We start from the raw sequence: 19584 nt of genomic DNA on the forward strand, positions 1-19584 counted from the left end.
TTATTTATTTCACTTAGGAGTATATCTTCAATATGTATCCATTTTCCTATGAATGAATCTATTCTCTCGCTCTTTATGGCTGAGTAATATTCCATTTTATAGAAAAACCACAACTTCTTTATCCAGTTTCCAACGGATGGGCAAATAGGTTGTTTCCAAGATTTAGCTATTACAAACTGTGCCGCTATAAACATGGGTGTCATGTTTATTTTCTTAATGGCAGAGTAGTATTTCACTGTGCAGAAACATTTTCCTTATTCATTTATTTGTTGATGGACACATATACTGTTTCAGAGATCTAGCTTTTATAAATTATGATGCCACCAACACAGCTATGCACATATCCCTGTAAAATAATAACTTTATATTGTTGGAAAGATACCTAAGGGGCAGGGATGTAGCTCAGTGGCCCTGCACCTGCCTACCAAGCATAAAGTCCTGAGTTTGATTCCTGGTACTGGAAAAAAAGAATATGTATGTATATATAGCCAGGGATGTAGCTCAGTGTAGCTCAGCTTGCTCTGCCTGCTCGACAAGCACAAAGTCCTGAGTTTGATCCCTGGTTCAGGGGTGGGGGAGAATACCCCCCACCCCTGGAAAGATATCTAGGAAGAGAATATCTGGATCAAATGAAATTTTTATATTCAAAGGGAAGTGCAAGTTAATTTTTCTTTATATTTTGTATTTTACTATTTTATATTATATCATAGTAATCATTTTTTATGTGAATATTTTTGGGTTGTAGAACAAATCATGAGTTTTATTTCTTTTTTTAAGCTTAAGTTTTTATTTCATGATTCTTGTCAGCTCAAAATAAAACTGAGTAAATAACAGACAATTCTGAATTATGAAGGGTCAAAAAAGAGGAGAACTAATTATCAAAAAAAAGGACCATACAAAGAACTGTAACATAAAAAAACTGTGTTGATAAAAATACAGTAAAATAAATACTTGTTCAAACTGCAGATGAGAATGTAAATTAAGTTTATTGCTCTGACCATTTCACCTTTATGAATGTATGTCAAGGAAGTTTTAGACTATACAACAGTTTCTATAGAAATGGTTACAATACTTAAAAATTGGGAAAGAGTTAAGGTCTCAATTACTATTTTAAATTCATATTCTATAATGTTATATTACTATTTAAAAATACTATGAAAAATATTTCAATAATAATTTATAACCTTTTTTGGCATCAAGATTAGTCATATGCTTGCTTCTTTAAATTCTTTTATGAATACAATACTTTGATAATATCTTTAAAAATCAATTTTTTTTTTGGTACCAGAGATCGAACTCAGAACCTTGCACGTGTGAGGCAGGTGGTGGCACCATTGAGCTAAATTCCCGGCCCTAAAAACAGATTTTTAAAATTTATTATTTTAGAAAGAAATCAAGACCTACTGTGTCTAGCAAAGAAAGTTGTATTAAAAAAAATTTTTTTTTTGGTACCAGGGATCGAACTTGGGGACCTTGTGCTTGCAAGGCAGGCATTGAGCTAAATCCCCACCCCCTTTATTAAAATTTCTAGAAAAATTTAACAAAATGAAGCCCTACTATACAATCCTATATTCAAATAATCACACTAAAAACAATCCTTGCCTTTGGAAAGGAGTTTTCTAAATTTCTGCATTGCCATTAGCAGTTGATTCACATTATTCGAAAAACACCATCTGAACCATATCTTTGACAATAGCTTCTTCTTCTGGAATGGGTAACAGTGGAACTGACACCTGGATCCTGGATAGGACGTTTTAACAGAGTTTTTTCTGGGCAAAGAAACATTTCTGTGTTTGAATAAGTATTCTTCCCTTTTATGTTTTCAAAGTTGTATTCCTTCTTTTCTTCTACATATCTCTTGAGAATTTAGGCCTTTATTCTTGTTACTTTTCACTCTATAGTTATCTTTTCTTGGACTTGCTATGAAATCCCCTCCTAGGGTCCTGTCTGGTGGGTCCCTGGCAAAAGAATGACAACCAGGCCCACCTCAGCAAAAGAGCACTGCTTGGCTACTACTGTGGCTCACTGTCCAAGATTGAGTTTCCATTATTTCTTATGGAGAAATTTTCTTTAATATACAAGTGCTTTGTATTACAAGCATGTTTCTAGAATGAACTATACTTGCGAACCAAAGGTTTACTGTTTATGAACATATTTTTTCCATTTAGTGTATTACCTTCCTTACCTTTTCATCACTCTCTTGACCATTTCTTTGACTCATAAGCACTCTTATTATTATTATTTTTAATGGTGCTGGAAACTGAACCCAGGGTCTCTTTAATAGTAGGCAAACGGTGTGCAACTGAGCTACATGTCCAACCAATAAAAATTCTTAATATTGATGAAGTCTAACCTGTATCTATTTTTTGGTTTGTTCTTTTGTTTATTTATTTTTTTTATTTTTTGTTTTTTTGAGACAGGGTCTCACTATGTAGATGAGACTGACCTGGAACTATGTAGCCCAAGCTGGGCTCAAACTCACAGCGATCCTCCTGCCTCAGCCTCCCGAGTGCTGGGATTACAGGCGTGCGCCACTACTCCCGGCTTGTTCTTTTGTTTATTTATTTTTTTTATTTTTTGTTTTTTTGAGACAGGGTCTCACTATGTAGATGAGACTGACCTGGAACTATGTAGCCCAAGCTGGGCTCAAACTCACAGCGATCCTCCTGCCTCAGCCTCCCGAGTGCTGGGATTACAGGCGTGCGCCACTACTCCCGGCTTGTTCTTTTGTTTAAACTTCTTTTAATTTATAGTTTCTCCCCTCCTTTCAACTTAATGAAGCTGATCTCTTATTTTTTCTCCTTGATATTCTTTTACACATTTTTCTAACTTCTGTATTTCCTATAACTGGTACTCAGGTTCAAAGATGTGCTGAGATTTAAAAATTCTCTCTCTCTTTTTTTGTTGTACTGTGGATTGAACTCAGGACCTTGTGCTTTCAAGGAAGGGACGGTGCCACTGAACTAAATCTCTGGCCCTCTTTATAGATGTTTTATACTTCTATCAGGTGTTTACAGAATGCCAGATAATCACTAAGAGTTACACTGTAGAATAATGTGAAATCATTTCCAGAGTTTAGATTATCACAAGTGTCAAACAGGAAGCAATTCTTAAGGTAGTCTATGCATGAGATATAAAAATTAATAAATTTATTTTTTGAAATGAGGTCTGTCTGTGTCAGTCAGGCTGATTTTCTGCCTTAGCCTTCAGAGTAGCTGGGAATACAAGTATGTTCCACTGTAACTAACTTAATGATGAATTTTAATTAAGCAGTGTGGTTATACTGGGAAATCCACATAAGATAACTGAAGCTCAATATGAAAATGGAATGTTGACTGTCTAAAATAACATTCATGTGGAGGAAGTCACTTGGGAAGGAAAGCCACTGTAGGGGTCAGACAGGAGGATGAGGGGTGGTAGGAACACTCGTGCCCTGTTGTGAAGGAGGGCCATTCAGTGATGGCTCCCAATCACACCAGACAGGGGCTCAGGGCCCAGTGTGGCTCACAGCAAGGCAGAAAGATTTTATATCTACACGAGGTAGTGAGCTAGTTATAAGTAATTTCAAGTATACATTTAAAAAAAATTTTTTTAACATTACCATCTTTTTGCTGTTTTTACTTTGGAACAGGTGCATTTCTCTTTAATACTAAAAAAGTCTATATTAAGTCTTCAAATTTTTTTATCTTACAACTATGCAGTGTTTATACGAAGGGAGAATAAATTGTGTTTTCTCATATCTTGTACCTGGGAAAAATGTTCCAATGTTAGATCAAAGTAGTTCAACCTCTGACAACCTCAAAGAGTAGAGAATAGCATTTTTCTAGTTTTCAAATGAATATAGAAATGTGAAAAAAATGGCCAAATGGCTAGACTACACTGGGCTTGGTGCCAAGAGAGACCTCATTTTTCTTTAAACATAGGTAAAATGTCCTTTATGTAAGAGGAACTTTTTGAAAAGGAAAATTCCAGTGTCTTTCTTTGAAATACTGACTTTAAATAAAAATCTTAAATAAACACAGAGTTGAGACAGTGTAAAAATATCTCCTTACATTCTCAAGATAGATTATGAATAAACAATATAGTTCTACAACAGCACTTTAGAGATCTGTTCTCTGAAAATGTGCTTAAAGAAAACTGACACTTTAGAAGACTTACAGGAAAAAAGTTTCATAAATACATCACATTTTATTGTAAAACGAATGCTTAAATGGTAATGTTTCAAAATTTTATGCCAAATAAAGAAATATTTTAAATAATTTACATTTAAATAATTTGTTGACAAATCTCTAAGGAGCAATAGGAGATATTAATACATTGCTACTATGCTTCTTCTAGAAATATTTTTACGTTAGGACCATCCTAAAATATGATCTGCTACTGTGTAAGATTTTGAGTATCCCATTTCCCAAAGGGGCTGGATTATCCCATATGTTATAACATTTATATCTTATAACATATCTTATACTTTATGTTCAGTGCATTCTTCAGGTTGGTTTTAAACTGAAAATTATGCTCAGTTTAAAAAATACACAATAATGATGGCTTATAATTTTCTTTATAAATAACGTATGGTAAGTAAATCTTATTACAAGAACCTTACCAATTATGACAGTGCAAATTTTGACAACCTTTATATGTGAGAAAGTGGAATATTTTAAATCACTATAAATGTAGCTAAATTTTACATTTTTTGTTTTTCATACAACTTTATAGCTAAGTAAAGTGTGTATGGTGAACTTTTGCTGTGAAGTAAATATTCACTTTTGTGGGAATATTTCCCTTTTAAGTTGGCAACACACATGTCAAATAACATATTTCAGAAAAAAGCTAAAAAATAACTGTTAAATCCTTCTTAAAAAATTTCTCTAATGTACTTAAAGATATGACTTTTTTCCTAGCCAGTATCAGATCACAATATCACTGCCAAGTTATACAAAAGTTTGAGCACTTCTATGTTGGGCACCTTAACAATTTTATAATGATTTTTGTTGTTCTATTTGTTTAATCAAAATTTTATTGAGCACATGGTATGTATTAGACTTTGCTAAGATCTTAGAAGTTTATAGAGAAAAGGTACAGCCTTTTCCCTTGGAGCTCATGGTCTAAGAGGTCAGCAGGTGAGACACAAACAAGCAGTTATATAAAATATAACTGGAAGGAACACAGAACAATGAGAGCACTGAGGAGGAAACAACTCTTCACCACTGAGGAAGTCAAAATGGCTCACAGAAAGAATAAAGTTTGGGCTAATTCCCCAATTCAGTAGAAGGATGGAAGAAGAAGGTAGGTTAGAAAGTAGATGTGAGAGAACAGCACAGGCAAAGTGAACTGCATGTGCAAATGACAAAGCAAGGGGTGACACTGTACACCACGTGTGGAAGGGTGAGGGAGAAGGCAAGTCTGTGTACAGCATGGGCCCATAGGCCATAAAGGGCTTATAGACCCAACTAAGGGAGGTGAATTTCTTCCCCCCTTTCTTCTTCCCTCCTTCCTTTCATCCTTCCTCCCCCACCTTCTTTCCTTCTTTCTTTCCTTCCTTCAACGCTGGGGCTTAAACTCTGGGCTGGCACGTGCAAGGCAAACACGTTAACACTGAACTACACTCCCAGCCTTATAAGTGACAAGCTCATTTAATCAGTTTCCTGTAATGTCTTCAGAGCTAGGGAGAAGAAAGGATGAATTCAACAAATATTTAGGAGGCAAAATGGAAAGATTTTATGTCTTACTGCACATTAAGAACGGGGGGCAGAGAGACAGAAAGGGATCTCTTGTGGCTTGTGTCTAGATGTCCCCCCAAAGCCTCAATGCAGTCTTTTTCAGAGGTGGCTGAATCTGGACTGTGTGATACTGGGATTGAGGGCATGTGATTACTAAACCAATGTATGAGAGTAATTGGTTTGGCACTGCTCTAATCCCGATGAGATAAAAGGGATAGAAAGATGTTGTTAAGGTCTCTTGTTGCTTTTTCTGCCTTGTGCTGCCATGAAAAGTTGCCCCTTAGCCACTCTCCCTTGGAGCCAGCTAATCATGGACTAAAATCTCTACAAACTATAAGCCAAATAAACCTTTCCCCTTTTAACTTTGAATGTTAGGTATTTTGACTCAGCAACAAGAGAAAAGTAACTAAGACAGGTTCCGAGATGTTTTCTGGGTTTGGAGGAGCTAGGTGAAAGGTGTTACTACCAAATGCCAATCAAGAGTACAAAGTAAATTTGGTTAGTGGGGAGAGGTTGGGGGTTGGGATGTGCTGAATTCAAGGTAATTTAGACATATCCAAAGCAGCTACCTGGCAACTGGGCTGTATATGCAGAGTATGAGGCACAAGAGAAAAGCCTACACTAGAGACAATAAAAGAGATTTGGGAGTCATCTCATGGATGCTAAAACCGAAGAGAATAAAGAACTGCAGTTAAGTAAAGGACAATGTTTAACAGGCAGGAGGACAAAGAAAGCCAAGGGTGGAGAGGTACAAAAGGAATTAGGACAGTGTGGTTTCACAGAAACCAAGACAACTTGTGACACATGGAGTTGCCAGTAATCATAAAGAGATATTTTATCGACCCTTTATTTCAGATACTATGTCAGATGTCTTACATTTGTCACTTCCACTAACCCTGAAATAGGTATTATTGCCTATTTTATAGACAAAGTAGGCACTAAAGAAATTTATACTATGGGCTATGCAGGAATTGAGGGGCTCCATGTATTCAGATAATGAAGCATTCCTCTGCTAGAGGGATGAAGAAGGCAAAGAACCAGGACTGAGACCCCAATCAAAGTGGGACAAAGCAAGGATAGGAAAGCCCAAGTGAAGAGAAGCTGGCATTTGTACAATGGAGACAGTAGCTCCTACTCTGCCCTTTCATGACATTTCTCACTTCCTAACTGTGTAACTTAGCCCCTCTGTCATTTTCTTCCTGTCAGTTGCTCACTGTTCTTATCAACATTAAGTCATACCTTCTGGTTCTGATTTCTCTGCCAGTCCTTTACTAATGGGGCTGTTCTTTTATATACTCTGCTCTGAATAGATAGGAAGGTAAGTTTAATTTTCGTTCTGTATCCATCCATTTATATTTTTTATTTCATTTCTAAAATTTTTATTCCTGAATTCTAACTTTGTAATGAATGCTGTATATATTACCTATCCTTGCAAACATTGCTTCTAGTTTTTAAATCCTTCTCTATTTTGGTCCCCTCAGCATCCTTTTTCTTCTATTTTTTACATGAGTATCTTCATGGATTTTGCCTAAGAAAGACAAGCAAAATAACTTCCTGTTATGGGCTTATATTTTCTGCTTATTTTCCATCACTAAGGACTTCTCCCGATCATACAAAAATACTGGGTTTTCATTCTGCTTGAAGAAATCCTAAAAATGTATGCTTAGTGCCTTTGTTCATCCTAAGAGTATAAATAGTCCTCCAGCTACACAAAGAACAAGGAGAGAAAAGTCTCCATTAAGGAAATGTGAGCAGGCTCCTAGATATAAAGAGTCTTCTTTCTACAACTGAAAGTCAAAGAAAACATGTTAAAAAAAAGCTATTGACCATCTTTCTCAGTATCCTCCAAAACACCTATCTCTTTTTTCTCCCTTATGGTACAGAAACTGCAAAGTTGCTAAGCAAATACAGATTTACGCTCATGCTGGAAACCAGAAGCTTGATTTCCAGATGTGACTGTACTCCAGCCAACGTGGAAACCTACTCCACAAATCTGCTCTTGCAAGGAAGAAGCCCAATGAAAAGAAGAGTGGTCTCACTTGTTTTTCTCGTTTGAATGATCAAGATTGTACTTGAAAAACTTTCTAGCTTGCCTTTAAATCTCATTGTTGCTTTCGAAGCTTCCATTGACCAGTTTTATAGAATCTCTATTACTTCTATCTCTTTCATACCAAGAAAATGAAATATATTGCTCTTTAAAATCCCAACTCCTCATCATACTCAGGTCTCAAAAACATCACTTGTTATTTGCCAGGCAGCCTCCCGACTTTCTTCAAAATTTGTTAAATCTCACCATTAAACCTCATCATATCTTATGAATGTAAAGACTTGACTATTCACTTCCTTCCTTCAAACTAGAATGACCCGATCATCTGACTCTCCAGTTTATATGGCTCTTGTTGAATTCCATCAAAGGAAATGAAGAAGAAACTATCAGAATGGTGACAAAAACACTACCAGAATGTTTGGGGTCAAGGTGGCCAAAAGAAGGGGTTGTTTCTCTCTCTCACTCCCCCTTCTCTCTTTTTGAGACAGGGTCTCACCTATATAGTTCAGACTGGCCTTGAACTCACTATGTAGTCTAGGCTGGCCTCAAACTTGTGGCACTCCTCTTGCCTCAGTCCCCTGAGTGAATGTGCCACCATGCCTGATGCATAAATTTATATCACTGAACTCTATGGAGAAGACCTCAATGAACCTTTCCAAGAAACAATCTCTGTTTCCTCTTTACAGGTATCACCACTTGGACTTTAGTTTTCTGTTTTGTTTGAGACTACGTCTCACTGTGTAGTTCCAGGTGGTCTTGAACTCACTATGTTGTCCCTGCTGGCCTTGAACTCCTGCATCAGCCTCTCAAGTGCTAGGATCATAGGTGTGCGATACCACAGCTGGCTGGGGTTGTTTGAAGTGAGGCTATAAAATAGTATCAGATATTGCCAGGGGCAGGTAAGCCAAGAATTCACAAGTTCTTCACAGATACGGTATGAGGGTATCCCCTGATCTTGATAGAAGCAGCGTCCAAGGTGGTGGAATGTAGCGGGCTGAAGAATAGATGGGAGGTGAGGAAGAGACCACAACACAAAACAAGAAGAGCTGAGTCATAGGAAGTACTGTAGTTGGAAAAGTGGGGAGGTGGCTGGCATGGAATGTAAGGACAAAAGAGGATTTTTTTTTCTGTAAAAATAGGAGAGGATTATAAATTTACACAAGACAGAATGTTAAGGCAACACACCAGTAATATGGAAAGAAGAGTAAGTAACATGTAAAAGGTCTTGAGAAGGCGAGAGAAGCAGCCTGAAGCAAACAGACACTAAATTCTGTTGGAAGAAACAGAACCACAGTAATGGTCAAGGTGGAAAATGAATGCAGCTGTAGGAATCAGATGCTACAGGAGATCTGGTGGCAAGCTCTCTTCCTTTACGCAAAGGAAAAAAAAAACCCTTAAGAAGTCTGTTAAATTCCTCCCTGCATAGGACATGCTTCAGAATAAATTTTACTAATTCAACAATTATCTATAGGATTTTGAGAATATAATCTTTGATTTTAGACATATAATCTTATCAAGAGTAGGGCAGTGCAATTTTAAAAATTAATGTTTTGTGTTCAAAACTGCTAGAATCAGATTTATTTTATTCAAGAAAGTGATTGCAGGCAATATAATTGTATTACAGGTGGTATATTTTAAATTAACTATATACCACATTAAAGATGGTAATACAATGAATAATCTAAATTTAAATATAATAAATCATGGGTCCTAAACTAGACACATCTTCTCCTTTCTCCAAAAAACAGCCCATAAAGCTCAGGGAATGGCACAATCACTCATCTAGTTAACACAAAGCAGAAATCCGGGCATCACATTTGATTTTTTTTTTTCTTCCCTTTCACATCCAGTCTGTTACTAAGTTCTATTAACTCCATCACTAAAATATCTATGAATGCATATTCTTCTCTCCATTTCCAGGGCCTCTTTTCCCTTGCTACTGTCACTTCCTAGCTGTCTGCTCTTCTTCTCTTTCTTGTAACCATTCATCACACTGCTACCAGAGTGATATTTCCAGTTTTTATTATAGGTATCACTTTTGACTCACAACTCTTCACAGCACTCCATTTTAGGATAAGGTCTAAACTCTTCAGTTTATCCTGAAAAGCTACCTGTGAATTGGGCTCTGCTTACTTCTTGGGGTTGTGTTCAACCATGTTCAGCAGCCACTACTCTCTTTCTAACATGGCATCTTTCTTCTTTGCTTAGACATCTGAATGCTGGTCTAGGCCTTACCTCTCCTGAGGCAATTATCTTCCACTTCTATACAAAATGTCCAGCAGCTCTGTGCAATCTCATTCCACAGCAAATGTCTATAACCTATTCAATGTATGCTTAACTTTGCCTTATCTGAAACCCAGTTCTCTATCGAGGATACTGGTACCTTTGTACCTGAAGACAATCCCTCCTCTCCTGTGTTCCAGAATTTTGTCCTATTCGTATTTCTTTTCTCTCATACTTTCGACCCCTCAACAACAAAAAACATGCTTATTTTCTCATCAAAAATAAATCAATGTTTACTGGAGGAGTGTAGCTCAGTGTTAGACCATGTGCTAATGTGTGAGGCCAGCTTTAATCCCCAGCACCAACAAAATAAACAAACATCCTTCACCAGAAACCAACAAACCAACTGACATTCCTTCAGTCTTCTGTCTCCTCTGCTCAGGCTCAGGTCTTTCCAGTACTCTGTACTTATTTTCCCATGTTTCACTCTCTTCTCCAAGTCCTGCACCATGGTTTCAGGTTCCATCCTTTCACTGCCCTGTAATCACTAAAGGGTTATGTGCTTCTTGCTGCTGAATCTAATAGGCAGTTCTCAGTCTGCAGTTTATTTATTCTTCAATGCACTTCATTTTTACACATTTGGTCAGAAGTGCTGAATGTGAGGCCATAGACTGGTACTGCTCAGTGGGCCCTTAGGAAATGGGCTGCAAAGTAGGAGGTAAACTGCAGGCAAGTGAGAAGCTTTACCTGTGTTTACAGCTGCTCCCCATTGCTGGCATTACTGCCTGAAGTCCACCTCCTGCCTAATCAGATCATGTGTGTCATGGAAACAGGAACCCCACTGTGAACTGTTTCCTTGAGTTCCTTATATATGTAGTGCCTGACACATCTGAGGTGGAGCTGAGGCAATGCTAGTCTGGAGAATGTAGTATCTCAAATATGCTACAAAAAAAAGAAAAAAAAAATAAGAAGGGAGAGGGGGAGAGAGGAGGGAGGGAGACACTGCCTCACCCCAGCCATGGAAAACATTGTCTTCCATGAAACTGGTCCCTGGTGCCAAAAAATGTTGGAGACAGCTGCATTCAATAACTTCCTCTTTCTTTAATGCAGTCTCCTCTTGGCTGCTGTGACAACATTCCTTTTCCTCTACTTCTCTGGTCACTGCCTTGTTTGCTTATACTGGCCCTTTATCTCTGCCCATTTTCTGACATGCTGGTGCTCCTGAGGCCTTCTCACTTTACTTTAGACTTACATCTCATCATTTTACTTCTAACTTAACCTCATTCCCTCTCCAGGTTCTAATTAACACAAGTTTTAATAATTTATCTTTAATTGTTCAAAGAATCTGAGAACAGTTATCTCTTATTTAACAGATATTATACAGTTAAAAAAATCTATTAAATAACATGGTGCAAATCTCATACCTTAATTCTTTTAACAATACTTTGGTTATATAAAACACACACATGGAAATTTAACAACAAATGAAAATTACCTCTATCGCCAAGGTCTCTAAAAAAGGTTGATCCACAACCAGCCTTTTGGATTCCTGCCAGGACATCCTCGATATCCTTTGAATACACATATTAAAATCTTTCAATTTAACTTATAAAAGTTCATTTTCTATCTTATCCCAAGCAAACAAACAAGGAAGCAAGCAACACAAAACAAAACTCTCCAACATACTGCTTACCTTTTTTGCCAGCTTCTTTACTGAAGTTTTACCTACAGCAGAAATGAAACATTATTTTAGTGCCCTTATTTCTTGGTAAACTCAACTTGCACTAAGAAAATTATTTACAAGATAACCAACCAAATATTTATTAAAAAGTTTATCTTTACACTAAAATTTAATACCCTTAAATTAAAAACTATGAGCCAAATAATTCTAAGTCTAAAAATACAAGGTAATTTTTTTGCAAGGTCTGAGAGTCTATCTCACTCCAGAAAGAAAGCAACTTTCATCAAGAAATCAACCAACAACAAATGTTGCCAAGACTGTGGCAAAAAAGGAGCCCTTCTCCACTGTTAGTGGGAATTTAAATTGTACAACCAATGTGGAAATCAGAATGGAGAGTCCTCAAAAAGTAAAACTAGAGTTTCCATTTGACCCAGCTATTACTCTTCCTGGTATCTTCCCAAAAGTGTTAAAAGCATCATACTACAGCAATGTATCACATCCATGTTTATTGGAAACAGCCCATATGCCCATCAACAGATGAATGAATAAAGACGGCTGGGGATTTAGCTCAGGGGTGCTGCTGCCTGCCTTGCAAGTGCAAGTTCCCGAGTTGGATCCCCCGTACCAAATAAATAAATAATAAAAAAAGAAAAAAAGAAAATGTGGTATTCATATAAACTGGAGTACTACTCTGCCACAAAGAAGGATACACTTGAGCCATCTGTAGATAAATGGATTGAACTCAAGATCATAATTTTAAGTGAAATAAATAAGACATGCAAGTTTAAATACCACATTGTTTCTCTTGTGTGAGAAATCCTAAGGGTAAATAAGGAGCAAAATGGGGAATAGACATTAGGAAGTAGGAAGAATAAGTTCAAATGGGAAGGGGAACAAGGGACGGGGAGGTGGGGAGGGAAGGGAGGAAAAAAGAATTAAAAAAGAAGAATGGAAGGAAAATATGGAAACCAAGCTTCTGTAACGGGGAGGGGGAAGGTTGAAGGGAGATGGGAACGGGGAAAAAATTAAGATATATATTATGCATAGTTACAAATTCTCTATGATGAATGTGACCACTATATATGGCAAATATGTACTAAAAAAATTAAAACAAAAAAATTAGAAAAGATTTCATAAATGTGTTATCATGATTCTGGTCTTTTGGATGTTGTTGTCTTCATCTGACATATAAAACAACAGACAAGAGGACTTAATACTGGCATTGGAGGATTTGTTTTCTCATATGAATTTGTCAAAAAACAGGCTAGACTCTTTGAGTTCCATGGAAGTATAGTAGTGAAAATCTGCACTACTTTCAACTCAACTGATTAATTATGCATGGTAAGATTATAGAGGCATTTCTGTTGCTGTCAGTTATAATTAAAACTAGTAACATAAGCTATTTCACATGAATTTTAAGATCTATTTGAAACACAGGAAACTGACTATAAAAATGGAAAATCCAATATTATATATCAGACTGATATGAGTTCCCTGCTAAAAGAGAGCTATGTACATATATCTACAAATCTCAATCAATATTAGCTATCATAAAAGCATGGTGTGTGAACCTGTTACTTTTACAGCAGCCTCCACTTTGTAAACATACTGTAGAATAATCTGGGAACCAAGTGAAATGCTTCAAATGTGAAAGAGGAGTCTGGTATACTTTTAGCACTAAATAGGTCTTAGGCCAATGTCTTTTGATGGCATGTTCTGAAAGAGTATAAACTTTCAGAATTGATAAAATGACCTTTAAATAGTCCTTTCAGTGTCTCATTAAAACAAGCACAACAAAATATAAACCATACATGAATATTAAAGAATCCAAAAGAAATCATGCAATTAGGAAGTGGAATCATTTTAGTATTAAATTCTTTACCTTGTTTTACTTTTTATTGGTTATATAGAAATCTCAGGAAGTAGGATTACGATGGTTGGCATTCCAAAGCATCTCAAATTTAGAATTACTTTGAATCTCTTGGAAGAGAAATAATATATTTTGGGTTTGGATTATGAAAGTTATGGTATTTTAAAACTTTTATTCTTGCCCGTAACTCATCTCTTCCTTCCGTGATTGCTTTTTGTAATCATTCAGAGAGGAAAGACAGCTGAGAGTAACAGTAAGTAGACCATCAGCAGAAAAATGCTTGGAGAATACAAACAGAGAGGCAGGGTCCTTTCTGAGTTTCTCTAGGGGAGGTGCAGTACATCCATAAGAATAAAAGGACAGCCAATGGGCTTTCAACATGCTTCTCACCAGCTGGAAATGCACACTCTGCTGTGGGATGGGCTGGTGATAAAGAGGCAACAAATACATTTTAAATTATTTGCCATCTTGTAGTTTGACCACTAAGAAAATTTATTATTGAGCTGTATACATTCAAAAAATGACTAGAAGATTGGATACTTTTGTATAGTATTCAAAGGCTGTGAGGGCAGATGTCGCTCATAGCACTGGTCCACCGAGGTAACTGATGTTCTGCTCAGCTGCAGGAAAGGGGAAGTGAGGCATTTTCAATGAGTCACTTGGGGCCTACAGAACTGACTTTTTTTTGGGGGGGGGATAAATGGATTACTAACTTGTGCTTTTAAGACCTTTGAAAAGATAAAAGCCAGTTGGCTCTTATCCAACAATCTGCTTTATTTGAATTGTACTATATCAATGTTTTGGTTTACCTACCTGCTTAGATCTACAAGTTCTCAAAAATAAGAAAAGTATTTAAATAATTATGTTTTTATTACAATAATATAATAATAATAATCATTTTAGCGTCATTCTTTATTTCTGTATATTTTCATAATACAATGAATTCATCTACTTAAATTAGATAGCTTAGCAGTTTTAGTATAGAGTTGTACCACCATCACCACAATCTAATTTCAGGATATTTTCATCTCCCCACAATGAGAAAGCCTTTAGAAGTAATCACTCTTCCTTCTTTCCTTTACTAGTCCAAGGAAATCATTAATTTAGTTGCTACATCAATGGATTTAACCTATTCTGGATATATTACATAAGTGGAATCATATAATATGTGCTATTTTTGTGCCTTGTTTTGTCCATTTAGCATGATATTCTCAAAATCCAAGCATGCTGAGTGTATATCTGTATTTCATTTTTATAGTGTAGAAATAATATTCCATTGTATGGATGGATATTCTACATTGGTTATCTTTTATTTACTGATAAACATTTTAGTTGTCTCTATAGTTTTAGCTATTACGAATAACGCTATGAACTTTTATGTGCAAATTATTGTGTGAGTACATTTTTTTTTCCTTAGATACATTATCTAGGAGTAGAATTTCTAGGTCATGTGCTAACTCTAAACTCAGCATTTTGAGGAACTGCCAAACTGTTTTCCAAAGTAATCACACCATTTCACATTCCTATAGGGAATGTAAGATGATTCTAATTTCACCACATTCTTATCAATGCCTTTTATTGCTTGTAAATGATTAATATTTAAGCATAAAACAGAAGCTAAAGAAAATTCAAACAACTTGAAGTCCTATTGGATATCAAATGGCATTGTCTCTAAGGTGACCTCAGTTTTTTTTTTTTTTTGGTTTTCTGAGACAGGGTCTCACTATGTAGTTGAGGCTGATCTGGAACTCACTTTGTAGCCCAGGATGGTCTTGAACTCACAGCAATCCTCCTACCTCAGCCTCCTGAGTGCTGGGATTACAGGTGTGCACCACCATGCCCACTAAGGTGACCTCTGAATGAACAAGACAGCAAAGAACACTACATACTTCATACCCAACTAAGAATCATACTAAGTATAAACTAGTCAATTTAGAAATGATATTTAAAATTTAGTGAAGATGTAAATGGATCTAAACCTTGGATTAGCCAATAGTTTCTTAGCTATGACCATTAATCAAAGGGAAAAAAGATAAATTGGACTTCATAAAAATTAAAAACTTTTGTGTATCAAAGGGCACTACTTAAAAAGTGAAAAGACAACGCATAGAATGGGAAAAATATTTCCAAATCATAGATGATAAAGATCTAGTATTCAGAAGCTGGGTGTGGTGGCGCATGCCTGTAATCCCAGCACTTGGGAGGCTGAGGCAGGAGGATCACTGTGAGTTCGAGACCAGCCTGGGGTACATAGTGAGTTCCAGGTCAGTCTCAACTACATAGTGAGACCCTGTCTCAAAAAAACAAACAAATAAACAAAAAAAAGATCTAGTATTCAGAATATGTAAGGAACTATTATATCTCAAAAACAATAATTGTAAATAAGATCCTAATGGTATAATTGACAATGTGAAATAGGAAGAAAAGGGCAAAAGGTATTGGGGGAAGTGGGAAGGGTAGGGGAAAGGAAATAAGGGAAAAGAAAAAAAATCTGAGAAAACAAAAAAAATGGAAATAAAGTATTTGTAAATAGGGAAGGGGGGAAGGGAGGGCAGGGGTATGGGCAAAAGTGAGAACCAAGACCTGTCATGCAAAGGTATAAGATCCCAATGATGAATGTAACTGTACTGTATAGCTAAAAAGTACCAATAAACTCAATGAGAAACTCAATGAGGTAAAAAAAAAGAAAATGGGTAATTTTTTTTTTGCTACCTGGCATAGAATTCGGGTCCTTGTGCTTATGAGGCAGACGGCAGAACCACTGAGATAAATCCCTGGCAAAAATGGTAATATGAAGAGAAATTTCTCCAAGGAAAACATAATGGCTACCAAGCATTGAACACATGCTCAGTATTATTACTCATCAGCAAAATGCAGATCAAAACCATAATCAGTGGTTATCACTTCACACTCATTAAAATGGCCATTATAATAAGAGAAAGCCCCTCACCCCAGAAAATAACAAGTATTGGGAAGGATGTGGAGAAACTGGAACCTTCACAGAGTGCTAGTAGGAATGTAAATGGTGCAGCTTCTGAAGAAAACAGTTTGGTAGTACTAAAAAAAAGTTAAACATAGGTGTACCATAAAAATCCAGTATTCCATTCCTAGAAGAAAACATAAAAAGCAGGCACATGAATGTTCAGAAAAGCATTACAATGGCAGTCAAAGAGTGAAAGCAAGAATAAGCTATACGTCCCTACAACAAAATACTGTTGTCCAGCCACTAAAAAAACAAAGTAATAATGCCTGCCACAGCAGGATAAACTTTGAGGTCACTGCTATGCTAAGTCAAAAGAAACTAGACACAAGAGGACAAATACATGATCCCACTTATGTAAGGTACTTAGAGCAGGCAAGTTCATAGGCACAGGAAGCCGTTTTGTAGAAAGGGAGATGAGATGTGGCTGCAGAGCTTTGTTCACATGTTGAAAATCTGGAATTAGCATGGATCTTATGATTACACTATAAACCGCTGGGCCATAATTTAAAATAATGAATTTTGTGGTACATGAATTATACTTCAACTTTAAACGTTTTGATTAGAAGTACTACAGTGAATAATAATACAATTTGTAAAATAGCTAAGGCTTACTGAGCATAGGCTATGTGTTAGTTACTTTTCTCTCGTTGCTAAGACAAAATACCTGACACCCAAAGTTAAAGGGGAAAGGGTTTATTTGGCTTACAGTCTGTAGAGGTTTTAGTCCATAATCAGTTGGCTCTAAGACAGGGTGGCAGTGCTGGAAACAGCAAAAGCAACGAGACCTTGACAGCGTTTTTCTGCTCCTTGTATCTTATTCAGGCCGAGGGTGGTTACAAACCAATCACTCATGTGTAGTGGTTTAGTTATCACATGCTCAATTCTAGCATCACAAACTCTAGATTCACAAACCAATGACCACACAAGGCTTTGGGGGGACATCTAAATCTAAACCATAACAGTTTATGTGCTTTAGTATGTTCCTGCACTTTACAGAAACGATCTTATCCAATCTTTAAAACAGTCTTATGAAATATATCCTTATCTCACCCTAAGGATGAAGCAAATTTACAGAACAGATTACTTCTTGTGTATCATTTAGCTGGCAAAAGGAAGTACAGTGGATCCCTGACTTATGAACTCAATTGGTTCCTGAGGGCTGGTTGTAACTAAGTCAATACACCTGAGACCTAGATGTTTACCTAGGTACATGCTATAGATAACAAGACATAGATGGATCTTCCATTGATCTACTTAATCCAAATTGTTTGTATGTCAGGCCAGTCATAACTTGAGGTTCCGCTGCAGTCTAAAGCCTAAGCTTATGTCTTTGTACTGCATGAAAAGGAAAATAAATTTTAAAATTTCAGAGATGCGACAAGAGGAGAAATTCAAATAGTTTTGAGTTAAAAAAAAAGATAGGTTTCGGGCTGGGGATTTAGTTCAGTGGTGCTGCACCTGCCTCAAAAGTACAAGGTATCGCTAAAAAAGAAAGGAAAAAAAAAAAAGGCTTAAAAGATATTGGAAGGAGACACATAAAAGATTGATTGAGAGCCTGAATGAAATCTGAACACTGCTTGACCCTTTCTATTGGTTATGGTTTGTATCTAGATGTCTCACTAAAGCATGATGTGAGCCAGGCACTCAGGAGGCTGAGGCAAGAGGATCACTGTTGAGTTCGAGGCCGGCCTTGGCTACATAACGAGGACAAGGTCAGCCTGAACTGAATAGTAAGACCCTGTCTCAAAAAAGAAACAAAAAACCCAAACCAAACCAAACCAAAACAAAAACCAAACCCAAAAACCTATGCAGTCAGAGGTTAGACCTTTGCAAGATGACTGGATTACAGGGGCAATACAGCTGACTTGCTGTTAGGAACTGGGGCCTGGTCCAAAGAGATGGGTAACTTGGGGCAGGAGTTTAGCTCAGTGGTGTTGCCGCCTGCCTCACAAGTGCAAGGTCTAAAAAGAGGTGGGCCACTCTAGGTGTGACCTGAAAGGTTATATTTCTTTTTTTCCTTCTGTTGACTTTCTACTTCCTGTCTGCCATAAGGTGAGCAGCTTTCCTCAGCATGTCCCTTCCACCATCCTGCTTCAAGAACTGAGACTTCTAAAACACGAGCCAAAATAGGCCTCTCCTTCGTTACCCTGTGGGTGTTGGCTATTTTGTTCCAGCAATGAGTTAAGTAACTAAGACATTCTCATCCCTAATGGTTAATGCAAAAATACAGTACATTTCTCTTAATTAATTTAATGGAAGTAATAAAGGCAAAAAGGTAATGTAATGAAATAAAACAAGTTATTATTAAAAAACCAGTGAGAAATTTTCTAGTTAGGCAAGAAGTCGTTTTCAGTTGTTTGGTCTAGCAGACAACTCAACAAAATACTTCTAAACTCTTAAAATGTTTGTATTTTATGGTAATATATCTAGAAAATAATTTAATAAAATAATCAATTGAATAAAGATTTATGAAACAGTATATTCAATGAAGAATTATTCATAATAATGAAAAGATGTGCTAGCATTAGGGAACTAATAAATTATGGCACATTAATAAAACTTACATAGTCATAACAATGTTTTAGAAAAATATTTGACAAGGAAATTGTTCATGATGCATTAAATAGAAAAACATGTTATAAACAGTGTATTGTATAATGTAGGGTATCAAATATGTTTAAAACTAAAGTGTGTATTAATATTTGTTATTTCTGAGTGGTGGTGATAGAATCCTGATTGACTATTTTTTTTTTTCAGCTTTAATTGAGTTTATTGGTACATTTTAGGGATACAGTACAGTTACATTCATTGTTGGGATCTTGTACCTCTACATGACAAGTCTTGGTTCTCATTTTTACCCCTTGTCCCTGCCCTCCCTTCACCCCCTCCTCCCCTCCCCATCTATAAACACTTTATTTCCATCTTTTCTTTATCTCATATTTTTTTCTTTTCCCTTATTACCCTTCCCCTACCCATCCCATCTTCCCTACACCTTTAGCTCCTTTTTTCCCATATGATTGACTTTATTTTCTACTCTACACATTTGTGTGTGTGTGTTTT

The 19584-nt window shown here is 36.5% G+C and overlaps 1 protein-coding gene across 2 annotated transcripts in view; it reads right to left on the reverse strand.

Annotated features, from left to right (window-relative positions):
* Positions 1–19584, reverse strand: part of Micu2 (mitochondrial calcium uptake 2) — a 102028-nt gene that overhangs the window by 41221 nt on the left and 41223 nt on the right. For both annotated transcript variants that reach the window (XM_019205047.1, XM_010607485.2), the window contains exons 3-4: positions 11684–11715; positions 11486–11561 (exon numbers count right to left, since the gene is read on the reverse strand). In XM_019205047.1, coding sequence (XP_019060592.1) covers positions 11486–11561; positions 11684–11715 — 108 coding nt within the window. The remainder of the gene's footprint in view (positions 1–11485; positions 11562–11683; positions 11716–19584) is intronic.

This window comes from Fukomys damarensis, unplaced genomic scaffold, assembly GCF_012274545.1.
Source record: "Fukomys damarensis isolate Sample0158 unplaced genomic scaffold, DMR_v1.0_HiC HiC_scaffold_38, whole genome shotgun sequence".
Classification (NCBI taxonomy): domain Eukaryota; kingdom Metazoa; phylum Chordata; class Mammalia; order Rodentia; family Bathyergidae; genus Fukomys; species Fukomys damarensis.